This window comes from Maylandia zebra, linkage group LG2 (genome assembly GCF_041146795.1).
Source record: "Maylandia zebra isolate NMK-2024a linkage group LG2, Mzebra_GT3a, whole genome shotgun sequence".
NCBI classification, from domain to species: Eukaryota; Metazoa; Chordata; class Actinopteri; order Cichliformes; family Cichlidae; genus Maylandia; species Maylandia zebra.
In genome coordinates this window covers 47,914,521-47,936,425 of record NC_135168.1, presented here as the reverse complement: position 1 = coordinate 47,936,425, position 21,905 = coordinate 47,914,521, and the positions used below count along the sequence as shown (strand labels likewise).

Here is a 21,905-nt window from a genome sequence, read left to right as displayed (position 1 = left end):
TGTGGTACAGGGCAGATTTTGCAAAAGAAAGTAAAGCAGCTCGATGCTGAATTAATACAATCTGAGAGATTTTATTTATGTTGTCAGTTTTCTAGCAATGAATCCTGCATAAATTTAGAATTCTTTTTTGTTGCCTTTGCAGAAATACAGCAAACACAGTTAATGAAGCCACTTTTTCAATTATACTTCAGCCTCAGTCATGTTTGGCCCTGCAAGCTATAATCCCGACAGTCTGTTTGACTAACTATGAATTTCAGAGCTGAAATTAATTAGGACATTGTTATGGTTTATTGCCACTGGAAGTTAAATTGAAGTGACTGGAAAAGAAAATTGTAATCATCTCATACAAAGTGCTTTTGTTCTATAAACTGTGACAGAAATGCCTAATGGGTTTTTTGTTAGAATAAGAGATAGCTGCTTCAGTCACTCAGTGTTCCTGTTTGCAGGAAAAATACGAGGATAAATCTGTAGAAAAAACACAAAACAGTGTTGAGGATCTGAAGAAAAATTTACTTAAATATAATTTCATATTACACACAGTCAGAGTCGATCAAATCAAAAGCATGAAATGATACTGAAATCCCAAAGCACGCCCAATTAAAATGCACAGTAATGTTTAAATAACTACCTGGTTGATTAGCAGTCAAAGCTTTTAGAACCATGCAAGGCTGCATGGTATGTTATGAATCACTCCTGTGACATGCTAATGAGGAGAGGAAAATGCTGAGGCTTTGCTGTCATCCTATCTTGACTGTACTCCTAGTATTTTGAAAGACTTCAGCATCTGACTGTAAATCACAAGTATCACTAACAGTGTTGTTAAGCATGATTGACAGCTCTGAAGATGACAAATAGCTGCCAGGTTTTAGATACTTGAGGAATGACTTTCACACGTCCTTTACAATTCAACTCTGTCCATAGTCTAGCTGTGTAAACAGCTCTGTTTTAACACATGCGCTAGTTAAAGAAGAAGTTTGTTGTTTAGCAGTGGACATTTCCAGCCTTGTTGCATCTTTATGCTTAAGTCTGTGCTGACTAAAGGCCTTTTGGTTTGTCTGATCCCTTTGTGACCTGTCATTTGAAGCTTTAAACAGTGAATCACAAAGGAACTCAAAAACTCATGTAACTGAGATACTGCAGATGAATGGTTTCCACCTATGGGTCCTGCATGATTGACAGAGTCCTTTGCTCCAGACTCTACTCTAATAGCTTAACATCTGGTCACACTGACCCACATTTCACTTTTTGTCATCATAATGTTGTCTCTAGGTGAATGATAATTTCCCAGTGCAGACTTCTCAAAGAGGTTGGAGCATCTGTGAAGATACCGATTACTCAGTTACTGAGGAGATGCAAATCAAATGGGGATAAAATGGCATTTTGTAACGATACACATTTAAATGATGCACAGCTGAAAGAGACTAGATTATTGTTTTATATCACCAGTAGAGTGTGTCAAGACCCATGTAATTAAAAAGTAGAATAAACCTGCAGGATTTCTATACATCTTGAATCACATCATGCCACTGAAAATGTTCCACCCGTTTATGACAAGGCAGGTGAAGGCGATCGGCTGAACAGCCCTATCTTAAGATTCATGTATGACGTCCTGTCAGTGTGGCTGCTTCTGCTGCACTACACAGTGCCAGACAGGTCTCAAGGACTGGAGGCATGCTGAGAGTCTGAGGAACACAGACGACACAGAGCTATTAAGGAGAGGAACTACCAGACCCCCGTCATCAACGTGTGCCCGGTGGAGAGAGTGGACAGCTTCAAATACCTCGGAGTTCACATCACGCAGGACCTGTCATGGTCCTGTCACATCAACACCGTGGTGAAAAAGGCCCGACAGCGTCTCTACCACCTCAGACGCTTGAGAGACTTCCAACTGCCCTCCAAGGTGCTCAGGAACTTTTACTCGTGCACCATAGAGAGCATCCTGACGGGAAACATCTTAACCTGGTTCGGGAACAGCACCATGCAGGACAGACGAGCTCTACAGAGGGTTGTGCGGTCAGCTGAGCGCACCATCCGCTCCGAGCTCCCTGACCTGCACTCAATCTACAGCAGGCGGTGCTGGACCAAGGCCAGGAAGATGGTGAAGGACCTCAGCCATCCCAACAACAGACTGTTCTCTCTGTTGAGGTCAGGAAAGCGATTCCGCTCCCTGAAGACCAACACAGAGAGACTGAGGAGGAGCTTCTTCCCGCAGGCGATACGGTCTCTCAATCACACCACCACACAGTACTGACCCACACATACAGTTCTTACACACACACTGGACTTTCTGGACTTTGTTTTCACTTCATTACTTAAATCACGCTGCTGTTATTGTGCATATATTTATTTATATTTCTTCATACATTCTTATATAGTTCTATATTGTGTATTTTGTTGTACAGTTATTTTATTTTCAACTTTAATTTATAGATTTTATCTTATTCTCCCAGTTAAATTTACCCTTCATTCTAATTTGTGTTGTACAGTTATTTCATTTTTAACCTTAATTTATATTTTATTCCTTCCTAGTTAAATTTACCCTTTTTAATTTTTCATATTTATTTCCTATCTTATTCATAGCCTTTTCCTTTTTTGTTTTCTTTAGGTCACGAGCAGTTGTCCAAGCATTTCACTACATATCGTACTGTGTATGACTGTGTACGTGACAAATAAAATTTGAATTTGAATTTGAATTTGAGTCTCATCAGTAAAAGTGCCCATCAATCATTGTACTGGAATTCATGGCCCCTCGCATATCCTGTTATGACTCTTGAGTGACAACCACAGCTGCCAGGTGTTATGGTCTTGCCACAACATCAGACCTGACAGTGTTAACACTTAATAACAGCATGAAGTCATCCAGCTAGTATTCTATAAATATTTTCTTATGACTTCCAGAGAAGATGCTCTTACTCGGCCCTGTCCTCTCATTTCAGGATATCGCACAGCCCATTTCTCAAACAGTGGTGGTCCACTCATCAGCAGTAGCTTGGCATTCTGTGATTGCCTTAGGCTTATGTTAGTACTGGTTGTTGGGCCTGCTTTTTTGGGTCCTCCTTTTTAGGTCCTAATAAAGGAAATTACTTCACCTTCCTGGAAGCCTTCAGAAGGCTGTCATTCAGACAACCAACAGATTACATTTGCTTTGGTTGCATTATATTGTAGTTATCTCTAGTATATCCAGATGTAGCTCATAGGTTAGCACCATTTTTTTTTGTTCAGCTTTCTTTGAATTATTGACTTTGTGAAAATTATTACTGTGTGGCTCTAACTTCTTAGTTACATCCTGAATTAGCTAACCATAGGAGGTAAGGGCACCTCCACTGATAAAATCTAGAAAAGCCTTAAACGTTTATACCTGCAAAATAAGGTTTGGGAGACCCAGAGTGAAGATTTTTCTTTCTTTCTTTTTTGGGGGGAGTGAGATGTGTTTGGGTGGTTGTAACTGGGTATCTTTATTTACTTATTGCTGTCTGACTAGAGCATTTTTGTATCCCCCAACAGTTATTTTGTTGTTTTCAGGCCTCTTTGTTATTTTTTGAGTTGTCCATGGGGTTGAAGAATTGGGAGCAGCTTGGAGTATTGGCTGAAACATTCTGTCTTCCCTAATACAGGAAATTTAGACATGCATCAATACCAGCTGCCAGTGTGCACATGACGACAAGGGGGTGCATAAATTGGGGGTTTAAACCAAAACGCTTCAGGTTATGGAGAATAATTGTGTGTTTGGTTCCTCACATTGCCTTGTGTTCTTCTTCTGGATTGATCCTCCTTCATTCTTTCTAGCCACATAGTCTACGGTAACTGCCAAATATGGATACTAACCATAGTAATGCTTTGATCTTTGTGTATCTGAAAAGATTGTCTCTCAAAACGTTGGCTTAGGTTACAAATGCTGGTTTGGTTAATTCAGCAGTAGACTTGAACTGGTTAAAAAACTGAAAAAATTTCCCCAAAAAGGCCGACTTAAGGAGTATTTTTGAGGTGTGTAAGTATCAACATAACTAAACAAAAAGCTAGCAATCCTGGCTCCAGTGACATTGTTTTAAAAATTATTTAATGGGTCTTTGTTATTTGAGAAGGAGAAAGGGAAGGATAAAATAAGAGTTAAGAAGTGTTACAGTTTGAATAAGACCACGAATGGCTGATGGATGAGGCAGCATTGGGAAAGTTGAGTGCAATAGTGGAACAGTTAAAACTGGAATTGAGAAATGAGGGAAAAACAGATGAGCCCCCGACTGTTGGGAGAAGAACACAATCTAGTGGTTTAATGTCAGGGAAGGCTTGAGCCATGAAATTTGATAAAAAAAGACCCACATTCATTTGTCACTCTTTCAGTATGACGCTGGTTTATTCATGAAACCTTGATTTTCCAATGTGTGCAGTTTTCTGGTCCTAGCATTTAGCTCTGTCCTTAGTGTTGATCCAGTTTTTTCTTTTTTGCATGTATGCATCAATTTATACAGTGGTGCACGTCTTCTGAAACAGAAATATGATGGTTTATGTGACCTTACTGCCTTTGAAGAGTTTACTAGCACTCTGCCTTCTCACCTTGCTACTTAGATTAATGAGCAGAAGGTTAAGACGCCTTATTCTTATTAATATCAGTAGCATTATAAGCCTGTTGCTCTTATGGTCGATGAGTATGTTTTGAAAATTCTAGATTTAGGCCAGGTGTGTCTCATGAGGCTTCTCATAGTGCTGTGAGAGATGTTCCAGGTCCAAACAAAGTCTGCTACTCTTGTCAAAACGAGGGACACTAGAAAGAACTGTCCAATAAGCAGGCCTCCCTCCAAATGTACAGACTCCCCCTGTGTGTGGTCAGCTGGGCTTATGCCAACAGTAAAAAGCTGAGACTTATCTGATAAAACTAACCTTCTTTCTTTAAAGAGCACACTATTCAATTCTGTTCATGTAACTCATGCGCTTTTTAGATGGTTTTGTATCTTTAGATGGAAGGGAAAAAGTACCACTTAGTGCTTTATTGTGGAGTGTTTTACCTTTCTCAGCCTGCACTTCAACTTAAATCTTCTGTGCTTGGCATAGGTTTGGTTCCTCTGTGGATGTCCTTTGATACTTTCAATCTCTATTCCAATCTGATTTGAAGAGAGGCGGTACCTGTCCCCAACACCTGTCCTTCTGGGTAATGATTTAGCTTTGGAAGGTTTGGAAAGAGAGTTCATAAATCTTTTATTTTGGTCAACCCTCACAAGAACCTTAGGAATCAAATGAATGTCTTGGCCAGCATCCTCAACCAACTCTTCTGCTATGACACATGCAAAGTGTAGGACTGAGAAATTTCAATCCATCATGCTTTCACTCCATTTGAATGTCTAATCTTGTATTGTGTGGGTCCATTACCAAACATCAATGCTAGGAATTACTATATGATGACTGTAATATGTAAAAGTTCTCATTATTCTGGAGCATTTCACTTGCACTCCTTCATGTCAACTTTTTGTGGTCCAAACTGACCAAGAGGGCAATTTCACAGCTCTCAATTTCACACGAATGATAAAACAGCTTGAGGCTTAAACACCAGGTGTCAAGTAGCCTCAAGGAGCCCTACAACATTTGGACGAGACTTTAAAGTCTATGTTATACTTGCAATGAGGGAACAAGAAAGCACAAACATCAGTGCTAATGAAGCAGTATTTGGGCACACAGTATGGGGATAACTAACTGAGTTAGGTGATGAATTAAAGAATGTTGTGCCATCTTATATTGCCTGTTGCCTGCTCCACTGCTAAGATGCAAACTGTCAGTTTACCAAGAAACACACAGCCTGTTGATAGGAAAGCTGAAGCACACATTTTGAATCAGAAGATCAAGTTTTGTTGCTTTTGACAAACTCACCTTTTCAGACTGGGTTTAGCAGACTTTAAAAGCCGTATCTCATTTGATACTCTAGAAAGGAGGAAGAAAGTTCAGTCGTATGAAGTAAACTATTAAAGTCCTATCATGCTGCCACCTCACTCTGAAGTAAACAGTGATTGGTGGGCTAGGAAACTCCTAAGTTGGAAACTTTAGGAACATTTGTCACAGTGGGAGCTTTGTTTGCTGATTACTTAAAATTTCCATCTGGACCCATTCTAACAGGCAAATTAAAAAAATTCTGAGTATCTAACACATTTAAACAACCAGTTGGGTTTTCTGTCAGATGTTCAGCAGTCAGACCTTGTGAAGCTGTTTCAATAACACTCATCTCTCTTAACACACTACACACACCACACTAATTGAGCATGACATAAATGTGGGGGCTGCTCAAGCCATTAAGCCAGCATTTTTATGGGATGCCTATGGAAAAGTGCAAAGGGATGGGAAAAGAAACTAAATACATTTGGAAAATGGGACAGCTGAACAAGCAAGCTCTATTTGTGCTTCTCCGTGTCTGCTGGCAGATAAGGCTGATGGTTCTGGCAGATTCTGTACTGACTTTAGAAAGGTTAATGCTGTCACTGAACCTGATTGTGCAGTGCTACACATGAAATACTTCATTGATTGGGTTGGAAGTGAAAAATTTGTCATGAGACTAGACCTTTAAAGGGATATTGGCAGATGTCAGTAACGGCCAGGACTGAAGAAATCTCAGCTTTTATTACTGATTTCCTGCAACATTTCAAAGCCTTATGAAGCCTTCGGCTAGTTTGACAGGCTGTGTATCCCATTTAGACGATGCTTTGGTTTATGGTGACATGTGGGAAAATCATACTTAGTGTGAAAATTTAACAAGGAACTGAACAGATGTGAGTTTGTTAAAGCAATAGTGACCTGTCTTGTCAGAGTTATTTAACAGCGTGATGTCACGCTCCAGGATACACTGGAGACTACTTTAAAGATACAGGTTGATGTGCAGGTTGATGTGAGATTGGTGCTAGGCTCGCCCTTTCCAGAAAGGGAGGAGGATTTGAAGTTGTTCATTACATTCTTTTTAAAAACAAAAAAATAAAATAAAATTTGAAAACACAAAAGAGCATGCAAGTTATGTAAGATAAATTAAAAGAAGGGAATTGTTAAGAGGATTATTTTTACTTTTTTCTTAAAACCACTACAAAAAAGACGGCCAAGTTGAAATCACTAATTAATCTAATATTCATATCTTTGGACTCTGGAAACACGACCAGGAGAAAATACACACATGCAACTCCACACAGAAAAACCTCTTATAAAAAAGAAAATGAATGAAATGCGCCGGCTCCAAAGGACAACTTTTTTGCATCGTGTAACTTGCTCAGGCTGCTCTGTATCTTGTTAGGATTGTGAGGCGCTGAGGACGAGGACCAGACTAGAAATCTTGATAGACGAATGGCAACCCATCCAAGAAGTTCTGGTTAGCCTTGTGCAATGTGTAGCTGTTATTTTTCTGTTCAATTGTAGGAGAGAAAACAGTGAAGTGAGCAGTGAAGTTAACGGGGGTTCAGATTCAAAATTCTCCAGCCCTGATCTCATAGTTTCTGATTCTACTGTGTGACAAGGACTCCTTTTAAACCTTCATCAACAGTTACTTTGTGCCTTGTCGATTTGATACCCACCTCTCCATGCTTTTGGTGTCTCACATGTCCTCCTCATAAAAAGAAAGCAATCAGCAAATGCTGATCAAAACTAACCAAACTTCTCATTTGGTTTGATGCCATCAAAATAAAGCTTTAGAACATTTTTATTTGTTTTTACATAATAAAATAATGCAACATGAAACAGGGAGTTAATTGCTGTTTAAAATTTAGAGTGAGTTGTACCGCTCTTTTCTCCACCACATGCATTAAACATATTGTAAATGTTGCTCTATGAACACTTCTAGACCAGGTGTTTAATCTGCAAAAAAATAATCAAGTTGCCCTGACAGTGAGAAGATGATTCATAATGAAGCTTTCAAGGCTGGTGTTTGTTTATATACCATTCCAGACTGATTATGTAACAGAGAAAAAACTGCCAGCCATCTTGTAGTATGCCCTCTGTATTTGAGAAGCCTCATCATTTGTATGCCTTGGTTTCTTCTTCAGTGCTGCAGACAGCCAACACTTTCACACTGGGAGAAAAACCTGATGCGTCACGCTCTCGCCCTCTGCAAGCAAAGGACGATGTTCTGATAAGTTAATTGCAGCCATTACATACCAATAGTCGACACACTCATAATGTCACCATTTCCAAGTGGAGATAAAGCAGTCTTTGTTGTGTGACATTGAGACTGAACCCTGACAAGGCTTCACAGTGACACACAAATTGGCACACACCCACCTTCGCTCCTCAAGTCTTGCCACTAAATAATCGCAGATGAGAGAAAAATAAACTATTATTTTTCTCACATCTGGGAAAATGTATTAAATGTAAATGTTTCCAACTCAGTCTGATGGAAACTGCTCTGCATATCAAAAGAAAGCATTTCATAATTTCCTCTCTCATTAAAAGTAACAAGTTGCATCTCCTCCTTCCATGTAAATGCTCGAAGCTGCCTCTTGGGTTATGACTGGAATATATAGGCTCTGCAGCAAAGGAAGTATGAATAAGTACTCTAAGCATTTATTGTAAAAACCCCAATAATATCTTTCACTATCACACAATTTAAAACAATTCAATATCTGCTTGCATGTTTACTTTTTCTCCAACAAACAGAAAAAATGCTATATTGACAAAGTACACGATGGCTCCTCAGACCATCTCGGCATTAAAGCAGATACAAGGTGTTAATGGATTTCTACTTCGGCCTTCACAAAAACTTTTTCACACACCCAAGTGAAAGTTTTAGAGCAGTTGTGACTTCAGAGAGACTTTTTAAAATCAAATAATCACGTCACATGGTAAAACTATTGTCTCTATTACAGTATGTGTATAACTTTAAAAAACTGAGAACAATGAAAGTAAAGAAGGAGAACATTTGTCTGCATTATTCATTTGTCATGGAGTGACCTCAGTCATCCAGGAGCTGTGTTGTTTCCTTCATTAAGACCTGATCCTTGTTGGGCTCACCAAAATGACTGGCATTATTTCCAGGTAACTTAATTAGGTACCAGGACAACGAGCCAATCCCAGCCAAGTGTTTTGTAGTCCTTCTTATGGTTTAATAAGAACATACCATGCTGTGGATTAGTAGTTGTGGTTGTGTGTATGTTTCAGCAGATGGGAGGTGTTGCACTGGTTTGCATGTTGGCACCTGGCCCAGGGCTTCTAGACCACTTCAGTCTGCTGTTGATACAAGCCTGATGATTCAGATACACTGTAGAAACTAAATGAGGAATAGCAGGTGAGGATTTTTGTGGACTAGGTTCCTTCTGTGTCACTTCAGTAACAATAACAACTGTTTGTATTGTGTGTGGTTTTTTTTTTTTTGTGTGTCCCGTTTGGATCTTTAGTCATCAGAATTGTTGTCTTAAGGCCAAGAAAGATGCCAAGCGGATTTATTTTACCAAGTGGATCATCATGGCCTTGCCATATTGGTCCATTTGATTGACCTTTATTATAATTATGAATTTATTTTATTTTCGGTTGCTACAAACGGGACAGACATGACTGGGGGATAGGACAGGGAGAAAGAATGAAAGAAAGAGAGGGAGAGAAAGAAAACCAGAGGGGAGAAGAGACGGTGAGAAGGGGGGAAGAGAGGAAAAACAAAAAAACAAAAAAAACAAAACACCTGGATCACCTGTATGGAGAAAAAAAACAGAAGAGAAAGCAAACAACAAAGAGCAACATAATAAAAAAAACAGCACCATCACAATAAACTAGCTAGCAGTAGATATCAGTAGATACTAAATAATAAACGATATTGTGCAGCACGCAAGATAGACAGCGCACAATGTGCTTTGAGGCAGCAGCCAAGAAAGCTGTAGTCCGCCTCTGTGAACACCCGTGTGTACACCTGTGTGCATACCTGTGTGGATCAGCATGCTTGCATTCCAAAGGTTTCTCCATGTAACGATCTGCTAGGGAGTGTGGGGGGGGCCACAGCCCCGTCCTCCAGGGTATGAAGCAGGTATGGAGGAGATCCAGGCCCCAGATATCCAGAGGCCTCAGAGTACAAGTACCCGAGGAGGACCACCAAAGGGGGGGGGAACCGTGCCACCCTCCTGGGAAGAGCTGAGTAGAGCCCCAAAGGAGAGGTCACCCCGCAGCTACGGAGCAGAGGCCAGAGGGGGTTGCAGTGGCGTGCCCGCGGGCTCTGCCGGCAGCCAGCTGTGCCAGAGAGGACCGAGCTTCAGGCTCAGAGGCCAGAGGCCTGAGGGCATCCCACCCCCCGGAAGGAGCCCAGCCGGGCCACAGGCTTTTGTTTTTTAAGATCAAATTTGAAGACAACTCTATTTGCTGGAAGACTGGATTTGGCAAAAATCTTTCTTGTGTCAGTAGTAGCCAAGCAGACTGCGTGTATGCTGGTCTCCTCCTGACATCTTTAAACCATTAAATAAGAAGACTGCTAAAGTAGGACTACAGTATCACACTGATGAAATCCTCCATAAAAGACCAGAGCAAACTCTAGATTCTCGATTGTGGCTGTAGAGTTACAGCACCTGTTAACCATCGAGCAGTGATCATCAAGATTTAGAAAGGTAATGATGATGATTCGATGATGATGATCGTGTAGTTTACAACTCTTGTCTCAAAAGAAGGATAGAAAGTACTTCACAGCAAACAAGGGAGGAAAAAAATGGAAGAATATAACCAAGCACAGTTAGAAATCTGCATTCCTGGAGGAACAGCATTTTAAAGATGAGACAATCTAAATGAGTAATGGATTTAGATTCCACCTCTCATTTCATTTTTCACTTCTACTTCTTAGTCATGTGGTATTCACATTTATTCATTACATATAAAATCTGTTTAAATGTATCTACTGGATCTACTAACAGCAATGCTTATTGTTCAGTTGATCAACTACTTTATCAAGTCGCTCTGTTTTTCATGGGGGGACAATAACTGGCCTGTTCATGCAGTCGGTCTCGACAAGGGATAGCCCGTCTTTAACAGTAAAGGTGAAATGTGAACATACAGGCTGGAGAGCAGGAATTGCTTCTCAGCCTCAACACCCCAATGCATCTTTGTCTTTTTTTAAAACCTTTATGTAACTGCAAAGTAAAACTCTTGATATTTAAAATCTTCCTTTATTTGTACTTGGCTGACATAATGACTCTATGAGGTTGACATTTGTAGCTTTTTGCAAAACTTCAAAAACTCGCAAATAATATTTTCATGTGTTTAGTGTTAAATATTCAGTAAATACATTCACAGAATTTTAGCGTGCTGACAGATACATTTAAAATCTCTGATCTTGGTATTTAAGCAACAGACAGTGTGCAATGTGAGCGAGATAACTCTTAGAACTGACTCTTTGGACATAAAATACTTCCAAAATGTCTCCACACTTAGCCTATGGCGATTGGCACACTTTATCCAGACAGCTCTCATGTGACTTGGGCTATATAATTCTTTTAGTGTCATAAGTTACTTAAGGTATCTTTAAACCCCAAACGCCTTAATCTCACATTTCACTTGATAACACATTTTCATCCAAGACCAAAGTTACGGCTTCTCAAAAGGATAGCAGTTCACATTGACACAGAGCTAAACAAACATCAGTGCTAGGATACTTTTGTAGCTGTGCCAGTCATTTTTGTTGCATCTAGCCCTTAGATCAAACTGACACGGATGCTCAACTGAATCAGGAATTCAAGCCATGAATAACAAAAAGCCTCTTTCATGCATTCAAATATAATCTTTTGTTTAGGATTTGTTCCCTTCACACAGCAGCCCTTGCATTATAGGATCAATTTGTTTGTTTGTTTTTTTCTCTAACTGCATAGCAGGGACGAAGAATTCTAAAGTATACAACTGGCAAAATGGAAAAAAAGACTTAAGTACACACAGTTGAAAAGAAAACTTGTCTGGCAAGCATATGAATGCTACTGCTTCCAGTAACAGTAATTTATAATAAGAATATTGAAAATAAGAGCTTTGGCAAAGATGTGAGTACATGCAGCATCACAAAGAAGGATTAGGGTTTATTGATAATTATAGTTGATCCAGAGTAGCAGACACGTGTAATTTTGATATTTTTAAGGATGAGTGTGGTATATTTTTGTTATTCACACAAGTGTTTCAGTGCAGTGTTTTTGTGAATCTTTGGATAAGTGAAAGGAAGAAGAGTCACTCCTTTTGGGCTGAAGCTCCTCTGAGGGAAAGCATTGATTAAAGACGGGGTCGTTCATGTTGCTGGAGGAGAGAGATTGTTATCAGGGAACTAAATGGTTTCTATCCAAGACCTGATGCAATCTCAGGGACCTGAGACGTCATTTAGAGGAATACAGGTTTTTAGTGCTTGCTGTAACAGACTTCTGTCACTCTGTCTCAAATAAGATACTGCAATTGCAGCTGCAATCTGATTTCGCTCTGCACACTGCGTGAAAAGTTTAGCACATGGCCGTGAGGCACACTAAGGAGTTTGTTACCATGGCGAGGATTTGGAAGTGTGCAGTTCAATCACTGCTCCTTCATGTTTCTCTAAAATGATCCATATGGAAAATTTAAAGAGAACAATTTTGTTTGATAATAACACATGGTGGATCTTAATATTCCATTTTCTGTCACTATCAAAATAAGAGCCAACTCAGTCTTCCTGTTGACTGCTTTTAATGTGATGCAGCTGCAGCAGGAAATATTTTGTTAGAATTACTGTTATCTTAGTAGAGCTCTGACACAGCTGGGAAAGTGAACAGTAAACAGTGAGGCTGATAGCCACAAGTTAAATTACAAACTAAAATGCTGATTACATGCATGCGTTGTTTCAAATGAATCCCCTGTGAGTGTGAAGGTGATTTGAACCCAGTGGGGGAATAGCAAGCTATTCTGCTACCAAGGAAAATAAACATACAGAATGTAAATACTTTAAATGGCTGTTACAGAGAAAATCCACCCATCCATTAATTTTCTTAACTGCTTATCCAGTTTAAGGTTGTTGAGGGGTGGGGGCCATTTAAAGCCTATCTATAGCTCATAGGGCTAGAGGCAGGGTGCACCCTGGGCAGGTCATAAGTCTATCACAGAGCTAACCAAGAGAGAAATCGACAGCTATTTAAGTTCACATTCACACCTGTGGCCAGTTTAGAATCACCGGTTCTCATTACTATCTGCAGTCATTTCTATTTGGCAGTACTGGTTTATTCTAGGACCACTGTGGCCTTAAATCAATGGTGTGCGATACTGCATATTTTTGTATTGATCCTATACCAAGTAAATACAGGCCAGTATTGCCTATAACGATATCAATATTTTCAATAAATAAGGTGGATGCGTCATTTAATGACCTTGAGTTTTTTTTTGTTTTTGTGATGTTTCCTTTTTTATTATTAAATAGTTCAAACCCAGGAGATAATTAGGACAAAATTTATAATTAAATCGAAAACGCTTTATTATTGTGGCGGGCCATGGTCTGCGATGCCGTGCAGGTGAGATGGACTCACCTGCACGGCATCTACAATCATGCCTGGCCGGCTTAAAACCTGTGCTCTGCTTGTGCTGTTGTAGTTTTTGGTGGTGATGTGTACAGCTGGCAGTGGGAGAGCTGTAGCTGTTGATGTAGTTTTACAGCAACCGAGTGATTATTGTAAGAGTAAATGATGCTGGGAAGCATGAAAATTATCAAGTGTTTTTTTTGTTTTGTTTTAAAGTGCACGCAAACCAGTAAACAAATTCAAACAAACAGGTACTGTTGAGAAACTATAATACAAAAATTACAATTAAAATTCTCAACAAAAACAACTGGTGAAAATATGATTAATATGTAAACAACTTAACAACCCCCAAAGCGTGTAAGTCACGTGACAGCACAACACCTAAACACAAGGGGGGCAAAATGTGCCTGGTCTTCGCTGACACAGGAGCGGCGAGTCCGGCGACCTGGCTGTTTCGTCTTTGCTGAAAGTACACCATTGCAAACAAGAGCAGAACTTAAAGTAAAGAATCGATCTCACCAGGCTAGTATTGATCAGATACCGATGCCGACTTGGTATCGATACAATCGATATTTGGATCGATCCGCCCACCACTACCTTACATGTACATGCGTGGAAATTTGTAGACAGACCACAAGCAAGATCTCACCACAGACGAGAAGTGGGTTTCAAAGTAGCTTGCAGAAGTGAAGCAACTGGGGACAGTAAAGCAGCTTAAACAAAACATCTGCAACATTTGCTCTGATTCTGTGGTCTGCCTGAACTCCTGCTACACTAAAAAAATCTAATCTCCTAATATTTATATCCTAATAATATAATATAAAAGAATGAGAGTAGGTTATTGGCTGACTGATTTAAACTAGTGAGACAGTCTTTGTATTATAATGAACTCTTTCACTGTAGCCCTTCATGCTACTCCTGCTGTCAGGCATTTATTTCATCTTTCATTGGTTGTCCTTTCATCACTAGAGCGTCCTATAATCCTGGTTCTTAAGGCCCAGTTTTGGTGGTGCTTTTTAACTGTGCTTTAAGTGCTATGAATCTTATGTTTGGGCAAATGAGCTCACCTCAAAAATAGCTCCTTCATGTGTGTGTCTTGGACTTGCTATTGTACCTGTTCCTGGTAATGTGGTCGCATATTTGCACCGAAGCTCTCAGTAAACAATTTATATGATGCTAAACATTTTCCTTAGTAAAAGTGGGAAATATCTCTTGTTGGAATGGGATCAACTGAATGGATAATATTTCTAAACTGAAAAGAAATGTGTGTAGCTCATAACGTGATGTATTCTGCTGAAAGTCAGACTGCTTTCAAAACTTTGAAGCTAAATTACAGGCCTATTTAGGTCTTCATGTGCTATTTGTTTGATGTCTAACATGAAGTATAAGTGCGGCTGACTTTGCTTTATTCTGAATGAAGATGCTATTTTGCGGCTTCATTTTTCCAAATTCAATCTACTCTGCTTTGATGTCTGAAGTTACTAATTTTGTGCTATGAGTGGAAATAATATTGCCTTATGCAGAGCATCAGACGGCAATAAGTTATAATAGAAAGGCACAGGCTACATCTCTGCTAAGAAGATTGATACACTGGAAGAACAATTTACGCTCACTAACAATTCATTTAAATCATAACCTCGTAGATGTCATCACTGAAAAGGCGGCCAAATTTCACAGAACATTAAGACTTAGATCACATTCACAGGAAGTTGAGGTTCACTTTTCTCTCAGAGGTAAAATGCCAAACTTAAGAAGTTCATTGTGACCATTCGTAGATCAAGAAGGAGTAAGAGCAAATTTCATTTGAATGTTATTAAATTATGTCATGTGGAACACTTTATATGTTAAGGACTTCTGATGTGTGAATTAAAGTGTTAAATGCATTTGTAATAGTGTCTTTCTGGTTTCTCTCTGAATTGTCTCAGTGGTTGTCTGTACTCGTCGTCTAGATAAAATGATTGTAGCCCTGGCCCCTGTATTGTTTCCTTCCCCATGTTCTTCTCTGTGTTTTGTTCTTTTATCTCTCCGGTCCCAGTGTCATGTGTCTTAATCAGGGTCTTTTTGTGTGTTGCTTCTTGTTTTTGGTTTTTTTTGGTCTAATGTGCTAGAAGCTACTTTCAGTTCCTTCCTTATTCACACGATGCTATCACAGCAGGAAGCTCCACATCATGTTTGGAGGTGGATTTCTTTTTTTCTTTCTTCTTTTTGTGTTTTTATGCCAGATGGCCTCCTTGATGCAATCCCAGACACTGTTTAACTATTATCAATTACCCAGATGTAGACCTCTGTGTTGAATCTTTGTAGAGTTTACTATGTAACCTACGTAAGTGGCCGATGCCGTTGCCAACATTCGTGCTTGTGTGGTGCATTATATGTTAATTACTTTGCTGTTGGGTTTTATATGTGGTGATAATTGAGATCCTAGGACTTTTTTCCTTTCTGTGCCCCCACTGTTTGCACATTACCTGATACCCATCCCAATAGTTTCACATATTCTCTGATATCTCTGATTTCTTATATTTAGGCCATTAGGTTATTCTTCCTTTTATGGACTTGATGGAACCGAATGATTGAAAAACTTTGGTTAAAAAGTAGCCAGACATGCTTTGGAAGATTTGTCAATACTAAACTGAGCAGTCTCAATAGTTTTGCGCTGTGGCAACATAAAATATATCTATATTACCAGGGAGGCACTAGTGAGGTATGATAAGCTTTAAATTATGTCATAGGTTACTAGGGATGGGAATTGATAAGAATTTAGAGATTCTGGTTCTGTTATCATTGATTCAATTCCTTATCAATTCTCATTCGGTTCTCACTGGCTCTGCTTTGAGAGTCACCACCATCTCTAAGCAACGTATTAAAGACAAAACCTTGAAATATTTCTGCTTTTTGCTATTTAAAAATATCTTGAAATTTTTAGTTAATACTTAAAATTTAATATGTTATAAATACATGATAATCATGTTGACTTTATTTTGACACTATGTGAAAGAGCTTAAAATAGCACTGTCATTGTACACTGTACATATACTTATAAGTACATAAACTACAATACATTATAGATTATCTTATTAATTTATTGTCATTTTTCCTTCCATGGTATTGAAAATGGCAATGGTTATTGGTTTTTTCTTAGTTATCATATCAAGATTAAATTCTAGTATAATTAGAATCTTAATTTATAGGATGGATCATTTTGTGGTGCTACAGGTACACCAGATTATTTATCATTATTTATCTTTAAATCCTGAACAATGGTAACACAGAGCCTTGTGATTCAATGAAATTGCTGCGTTGCCACCCATGTGAATTAGTAGAGCCCCTCTCGCAAATCATATAATCTCTGCTGGTCTGTAATGACTACAGGTGTTTAATTAACTGCATAGACAGACTGCTCACTTATCAAACACAACGTCAGTATTGACATTTCTTTGTAACTGGATCACACTTTAGTGGATTGGATTATAGGCAAGAATCTTCATCAGTTGCAGAAATAAACTGTATTTCAGTGCACACGCCACTCTGCAGTAGATGGAAAAAAAATGGTAAAATAAATTATTAATTACAAATTACAATATTTGCCCGTGTATTGCGGGAGCTCTGCAAGTGCCTTGGCTTAACCACAATTGTTTGGTGGCAGAAAATGACTCAAGAGCTGCATATGAAGAAAAAAAGCCCCACGTGAACCAAACTCCCTTTGTCTCAGTACAGGTTTAGCGCTGCAAAATAGAGCAAAAATAGAGCCACAATTGTGTTAAATGAGCAGTTACACTACAATGGCTTGTATCACGTTGGCTAACACCCTTGGCTAAGCAGTCATATAATCACTTTAATGTGAGGCTGCTAGTTTTAATCCAGCTATCCAAGATAATTTACAAATTCTAAAAGCACTGGAAAAAAGACACTCATTACATGCACCAGTGTGTTGCCATTTTAGCCCACAGCTTCACAGCTTTATAGAGACATAGGAGTGACGGTAACATTCCAGCTGACTTCATTAAGTTTCATCTTCCATTTTATCTCTCTTGAAGTGGACGATTAAGCTGGCGCACGAGGGTAACTGATCAGCTAATCTGCCTGTGATGTATGTGGCAGGGAAACTGAGGACTTAACTGAGCCTTGGAACGCATTGATTACTGACATGGTTAATTGGCTAACCCTACTGGTACATTGAGACAGGCTTATTGGAAATGTCAAATCAAGTGGCTAATTTGCATTCATGATGTATGGTGTCTATTCCAGCTTCTGCCCAGGCAGCACAAACTGACAGACATAGCTGTAAAGAAAGGCTTGGGATAAATTTGCAACTGACCATCTGGCCTTCCAGGACACTGGCATTGGCTGCAACTTTTCCCCAACCCAGCATCCACATGTCTGCGCTTAGCTGGTATGTGATGAATAGAATATGAGCGTATGCATAACTCCTGATGTGAGTGAGACGCAGGACACCTGTGGGGTTTGAGTAAAGCTCCAGCTTTGGAAGGAGATGTAATTGATAGCATAGTGCTGACTGAATGGAAAATTATTTGTTTTTTTAATACATTGTTCCTGAGTATGCATATATGTTTTAGAGATCAAAACGGTAGCTGAGACAATGTTGCCCCAGAAATACCCGCTGTGTAAGCAGATGAAAACAGCATGAAATGGAAAAATGTGGTTTTAGCTGATGGGGTAAAAGATTTCATGTGAAATGAAGGTGGTATGATTTTTCACTGTTTGAATAAAAAGATACAATTGGTTTCCTGCAGGCCATGCTAAGGAATATGTTTACAGAATTTCCCTAAGATACAAATGTACACAAGGAGCATCCTTAGAAATGGCAGCACTTAAAGGGGTTTGTGACTTAAATAGACAAAAACATATTCTGAGAAATCTGACAAAAGTGGACAGAATGTTAACACAAACAACAGAGCCCAGTTGGCTGTAGAAGAAAGAAAAAAGCCTTTTGCTTGGAGGTTATTTCACTTTATTCTAAACCTTAATTAAAAGCCTTTCTTCACCAAAGCAACAGATGAATGTGTGTGTGTTCCTCTTAATCAATAATGTTCTTAACATGTTCTGTAAATGACACTCATTGGAGGTTCAAGAACCTCAGCATATTGAATAGAATGAGCTTGAGTCATGCAGTACAACTGTAGGAGTCCAAGCTACTCGGGACAAGGTCTGGTAATGAATTGTTAAGGACATGAATTAGCATCTGTATAGGTCTGCCATTCAAGAGGTTTCCCACAGTAACTGAATAAAATACATGCACAATATGCAGAGACATTATTTTCATATCTTCATCCTTGAAGCTGTTCTCTTCTCAATAAAGCAGCAAATGCTGTAGCCTGCAGGGCCATTTGCAAGGTACTGAATAGTCCAAATACATGTCATCCAGTTATCCACTGAATTTGAACAAACCTATAAAGTAATAGGTTTGTTTTCAGAGTAGGTGTGCTCAGTTCTTCAGTTCGTACTTTTCTGACGTAAAGAGAAACTCTGTGTGAAAGAAATACTGAACCTCAACAAAAAGATCTGATATACTTTATGCAAAACTCTATTTTCCATTTCTGGACACAAAGACGTATTAATTCATGCTTTTAACTATCAAGACTCCTTTTCTCCTCTTTGATGTGTCGACATATCATGTCCATTTCTAGGTTTATATTAAATTATTATAACTCAAAGCTTAAAGTCTTCATCTGTTATATTTAGTCAGGTCTGAAACATGCTGATTCATTAGGTGATTTTAAGTTCAATATCAACTGACTGCTGTCTGGAAATAATCTCTCATCAAACTTCAGCTGGTTTTTTACTATTGTGTCTTCTCTTTTATCATGTGGCCAACTGCATATTGTCCAAAAATGTTCCGCTGCCCTATTTGGCTCATAGACCCAACCATGAGAAGCAAAGCTCATTTTTCTAGGTTTTGGGGAAGTTTTACAAACAAGAAACCACAATGGAATAAAAATTCATAATGGCAAGAGCAAAGAGTGACCTTGTTTGCAGGTGGGGGTTTTCCATCAACAGTTGCAGGGGATTTGTTCACTGTAATTTTGCAGTGGTCATTTTAGGCATTTCTGTTAAAATATTAATGGAAGCTATGGAAACAAACAGAGTAATAGTTATATTTCACTTGGTTTTAGAATGAAATGGTCAATATGTTACCACACAAGCATGAAATATACAAAAGAGAGTAAACTCGTTCATTGTCCTGCTCACCTCAACCATTACATTGGCAGGATTTCACAATAAAATCTCCGGCTGTTTTAAAATTCTGTACTTTTCAGAACACTTTACAATTTATTCAAAGTGTCAATTCTTTCCTTCCCCTTTCTTCTTATGCACTATTGGTCTGCATTAGCATGGGTCTTTTTTTCATCTCATGATCTTACACATTAACTGCTTTTTCCAATCCCCTCATGTTTCTACATTTCTCTCATTTTTTCCTGAAACAGCTCTGTTAGAGGTTGTACATGCCAGTAGAGACTGCTTGGTGGCCGGAGACTCGTGCTCGAGTGATGAGACTTGTAGTCCACGTCTTCGTACTTTGCGCCAGTGTGTGGCAGGCAATGGCAGCATGAAACTGGGCCCGGGCGCCAGGAGCCAGTGTGCCAGTGCAGTGTCTGCTCTGCTGTCCAGTCCTTTACATGGCTGCCAATGTAAACGAGGAATGAAGAAGGAGAAGAACTGTCTAAGCATCTACTGGAGTCTGCACCAGTCTATCATACATGGTATCTAACACACACACACACACACACACACACACACACACACACACACACACACACACACACACACACAATCTCAATCTATCTGAACCAAAATGTGTTTCTCGTTATATGTATACATTTTACAGCATGTAAACTGGTGGCTTTGCCATTTTGATGGAATAAAATGAAGGTTGGGCGTAACAACCATTTGCCCGTTTGTCAGGTAACATGTTTTTAGCATACATTACCTATGTGGAGCAATGAAATACATTTATGTTTGGAAGCCACCCAGGCTGTGTACATGCCCTTGTTTATAGACCTACGTATGGCCAGAATTTAGTTTCTGTGGCATGAAAGCATATTCTTACCACCTGCAGAAACAATTGGTTCTTGGCTTTTTAAAAACACAACATTATGATGAAGCAAAGAAATAATTAAGAAAATTGTCAAGCATTCAAAGTCATACGTAATTTATAGATAAATTAGCATCCAGACCGGTTAGCTTAGCTTATAGAATATCACTTAAGCACTTCAGCCATTTCTTTTTTTTTTCTATATTTTTTAAATGTTCTTTTTTTGCTGTTGTTTTTTCGGTTGTCTACCATTCTCAGGCAGAGACAGTGTCTCCCAGGAGGTGGTGATCAGAAGTCACGACTAATGATAATAAACACTGTCAGCATTGATGTATATATGTACATGAGAGTCCATTGATAAATACAAAAGAATGATCAGAATAAAAGAACAGGCTTTGAACAGATTATCTTTGGCTAAAATGGATAGCAGGAATGTATATGTGGCCAGTATGGACTATGTCAGATTAGAGCCTGACCAATACTGTTTGTATGGGTGCATATGCAGATCCAGAGCGTTAAAAAAAAAATAAAAAATTAGTAATCATACACCAGCCAATACTCTGCTACCCTCTTGACACCCTATGCCCTCATATGGACCTTACATTTGGTTTTTCTGCACCTTATAATTCATTCTACTCAGTGTTTTATCATTTGTTACATTGTTACTTAAAAAACAACAACAACAATTTACGTTAATGCTTAGTTTCAATACTTAACATATTTGGAATAGCTAGGTGAAATTTAAAATGCGTTGTGAAGCAGAGCTCGGGTCACAGGCTGTTATACCGGATAAACACAGATCATGTTAAAGTTACATTGAAGTAAAGGGAAAATAATGAGATATTTATTAACTTTAAAGCAATGTTTTTGCAACCTAATTGGCAACTTACTACAAAGACACTGCATGACTTTTCACCACCGTCCGCTTTGCTGTGATAGTATCGTATGTGGTGTGGGCAGTGCTGAAAGGTACAGCCAGCAATAAAGTCGAAGGCACTCTGCTGGGTAACCTATGAGAGAGAAATTTTAAATGAAATGCAATTTATCAACATTAGATTCAGTAAAAAGAAAAAACAGACATATTGGATAACATACACACCGATGCTTATTTATCTGTGAAAGGCCAATAGAGGCTCATATATCAGTTGCGCTGTTCATCAAACAACATGGCACAGCAGAAAATCAAAGCAAGAAGCAACAGGCTGAGGAGGATAACAGACAGAGGAGCACTCTCCTACTGAAAGGCTGGTTCCAGTCTTCTCATGGCTCCCCAAGGAATACTTTGTCACTGATAATAGATAGATTCCAGACATTTGTAAATAAAGTGAACTGTTCTCAGTGTCAACCTAAACAATTAATCAAGAATCAGTTATTTTGAGGCACCGTTAAGAATGCAACTAGTGTTCATATTTCATGAA

The 21,905-nt window shown here is 38.9% G+C and overlaps 1 protein-coding gene across 3 annotated transcripts in view; it reads left to right on the top strand.

The window, feature by feature from the left end:
* Positions 1 to 21,905, top strand: part of gfra4b (GDNF family receptor alpha 4b) — a 60,965-nt gene that overhangs the window by 22,292 nt on the left and 16,768 nt on the right. For all 3 annotated transcript variants that reach the window (XM_076875791.1, XM_004545806.4, XM_004545805.4), the window contains one exon: positions 19,880 to 20,155. In XM_076875791.1, the coding sequence (XP_076731906.1) occupies positions 20,002 to 20,155 (154 nt within the window). In that variant the 5' untranslated portion in view covers positions 19,880 to 20,001. The remainder of the gene's footprint in view (positions 1 to 19,879; positions 20,156 to 21,905) is intronic.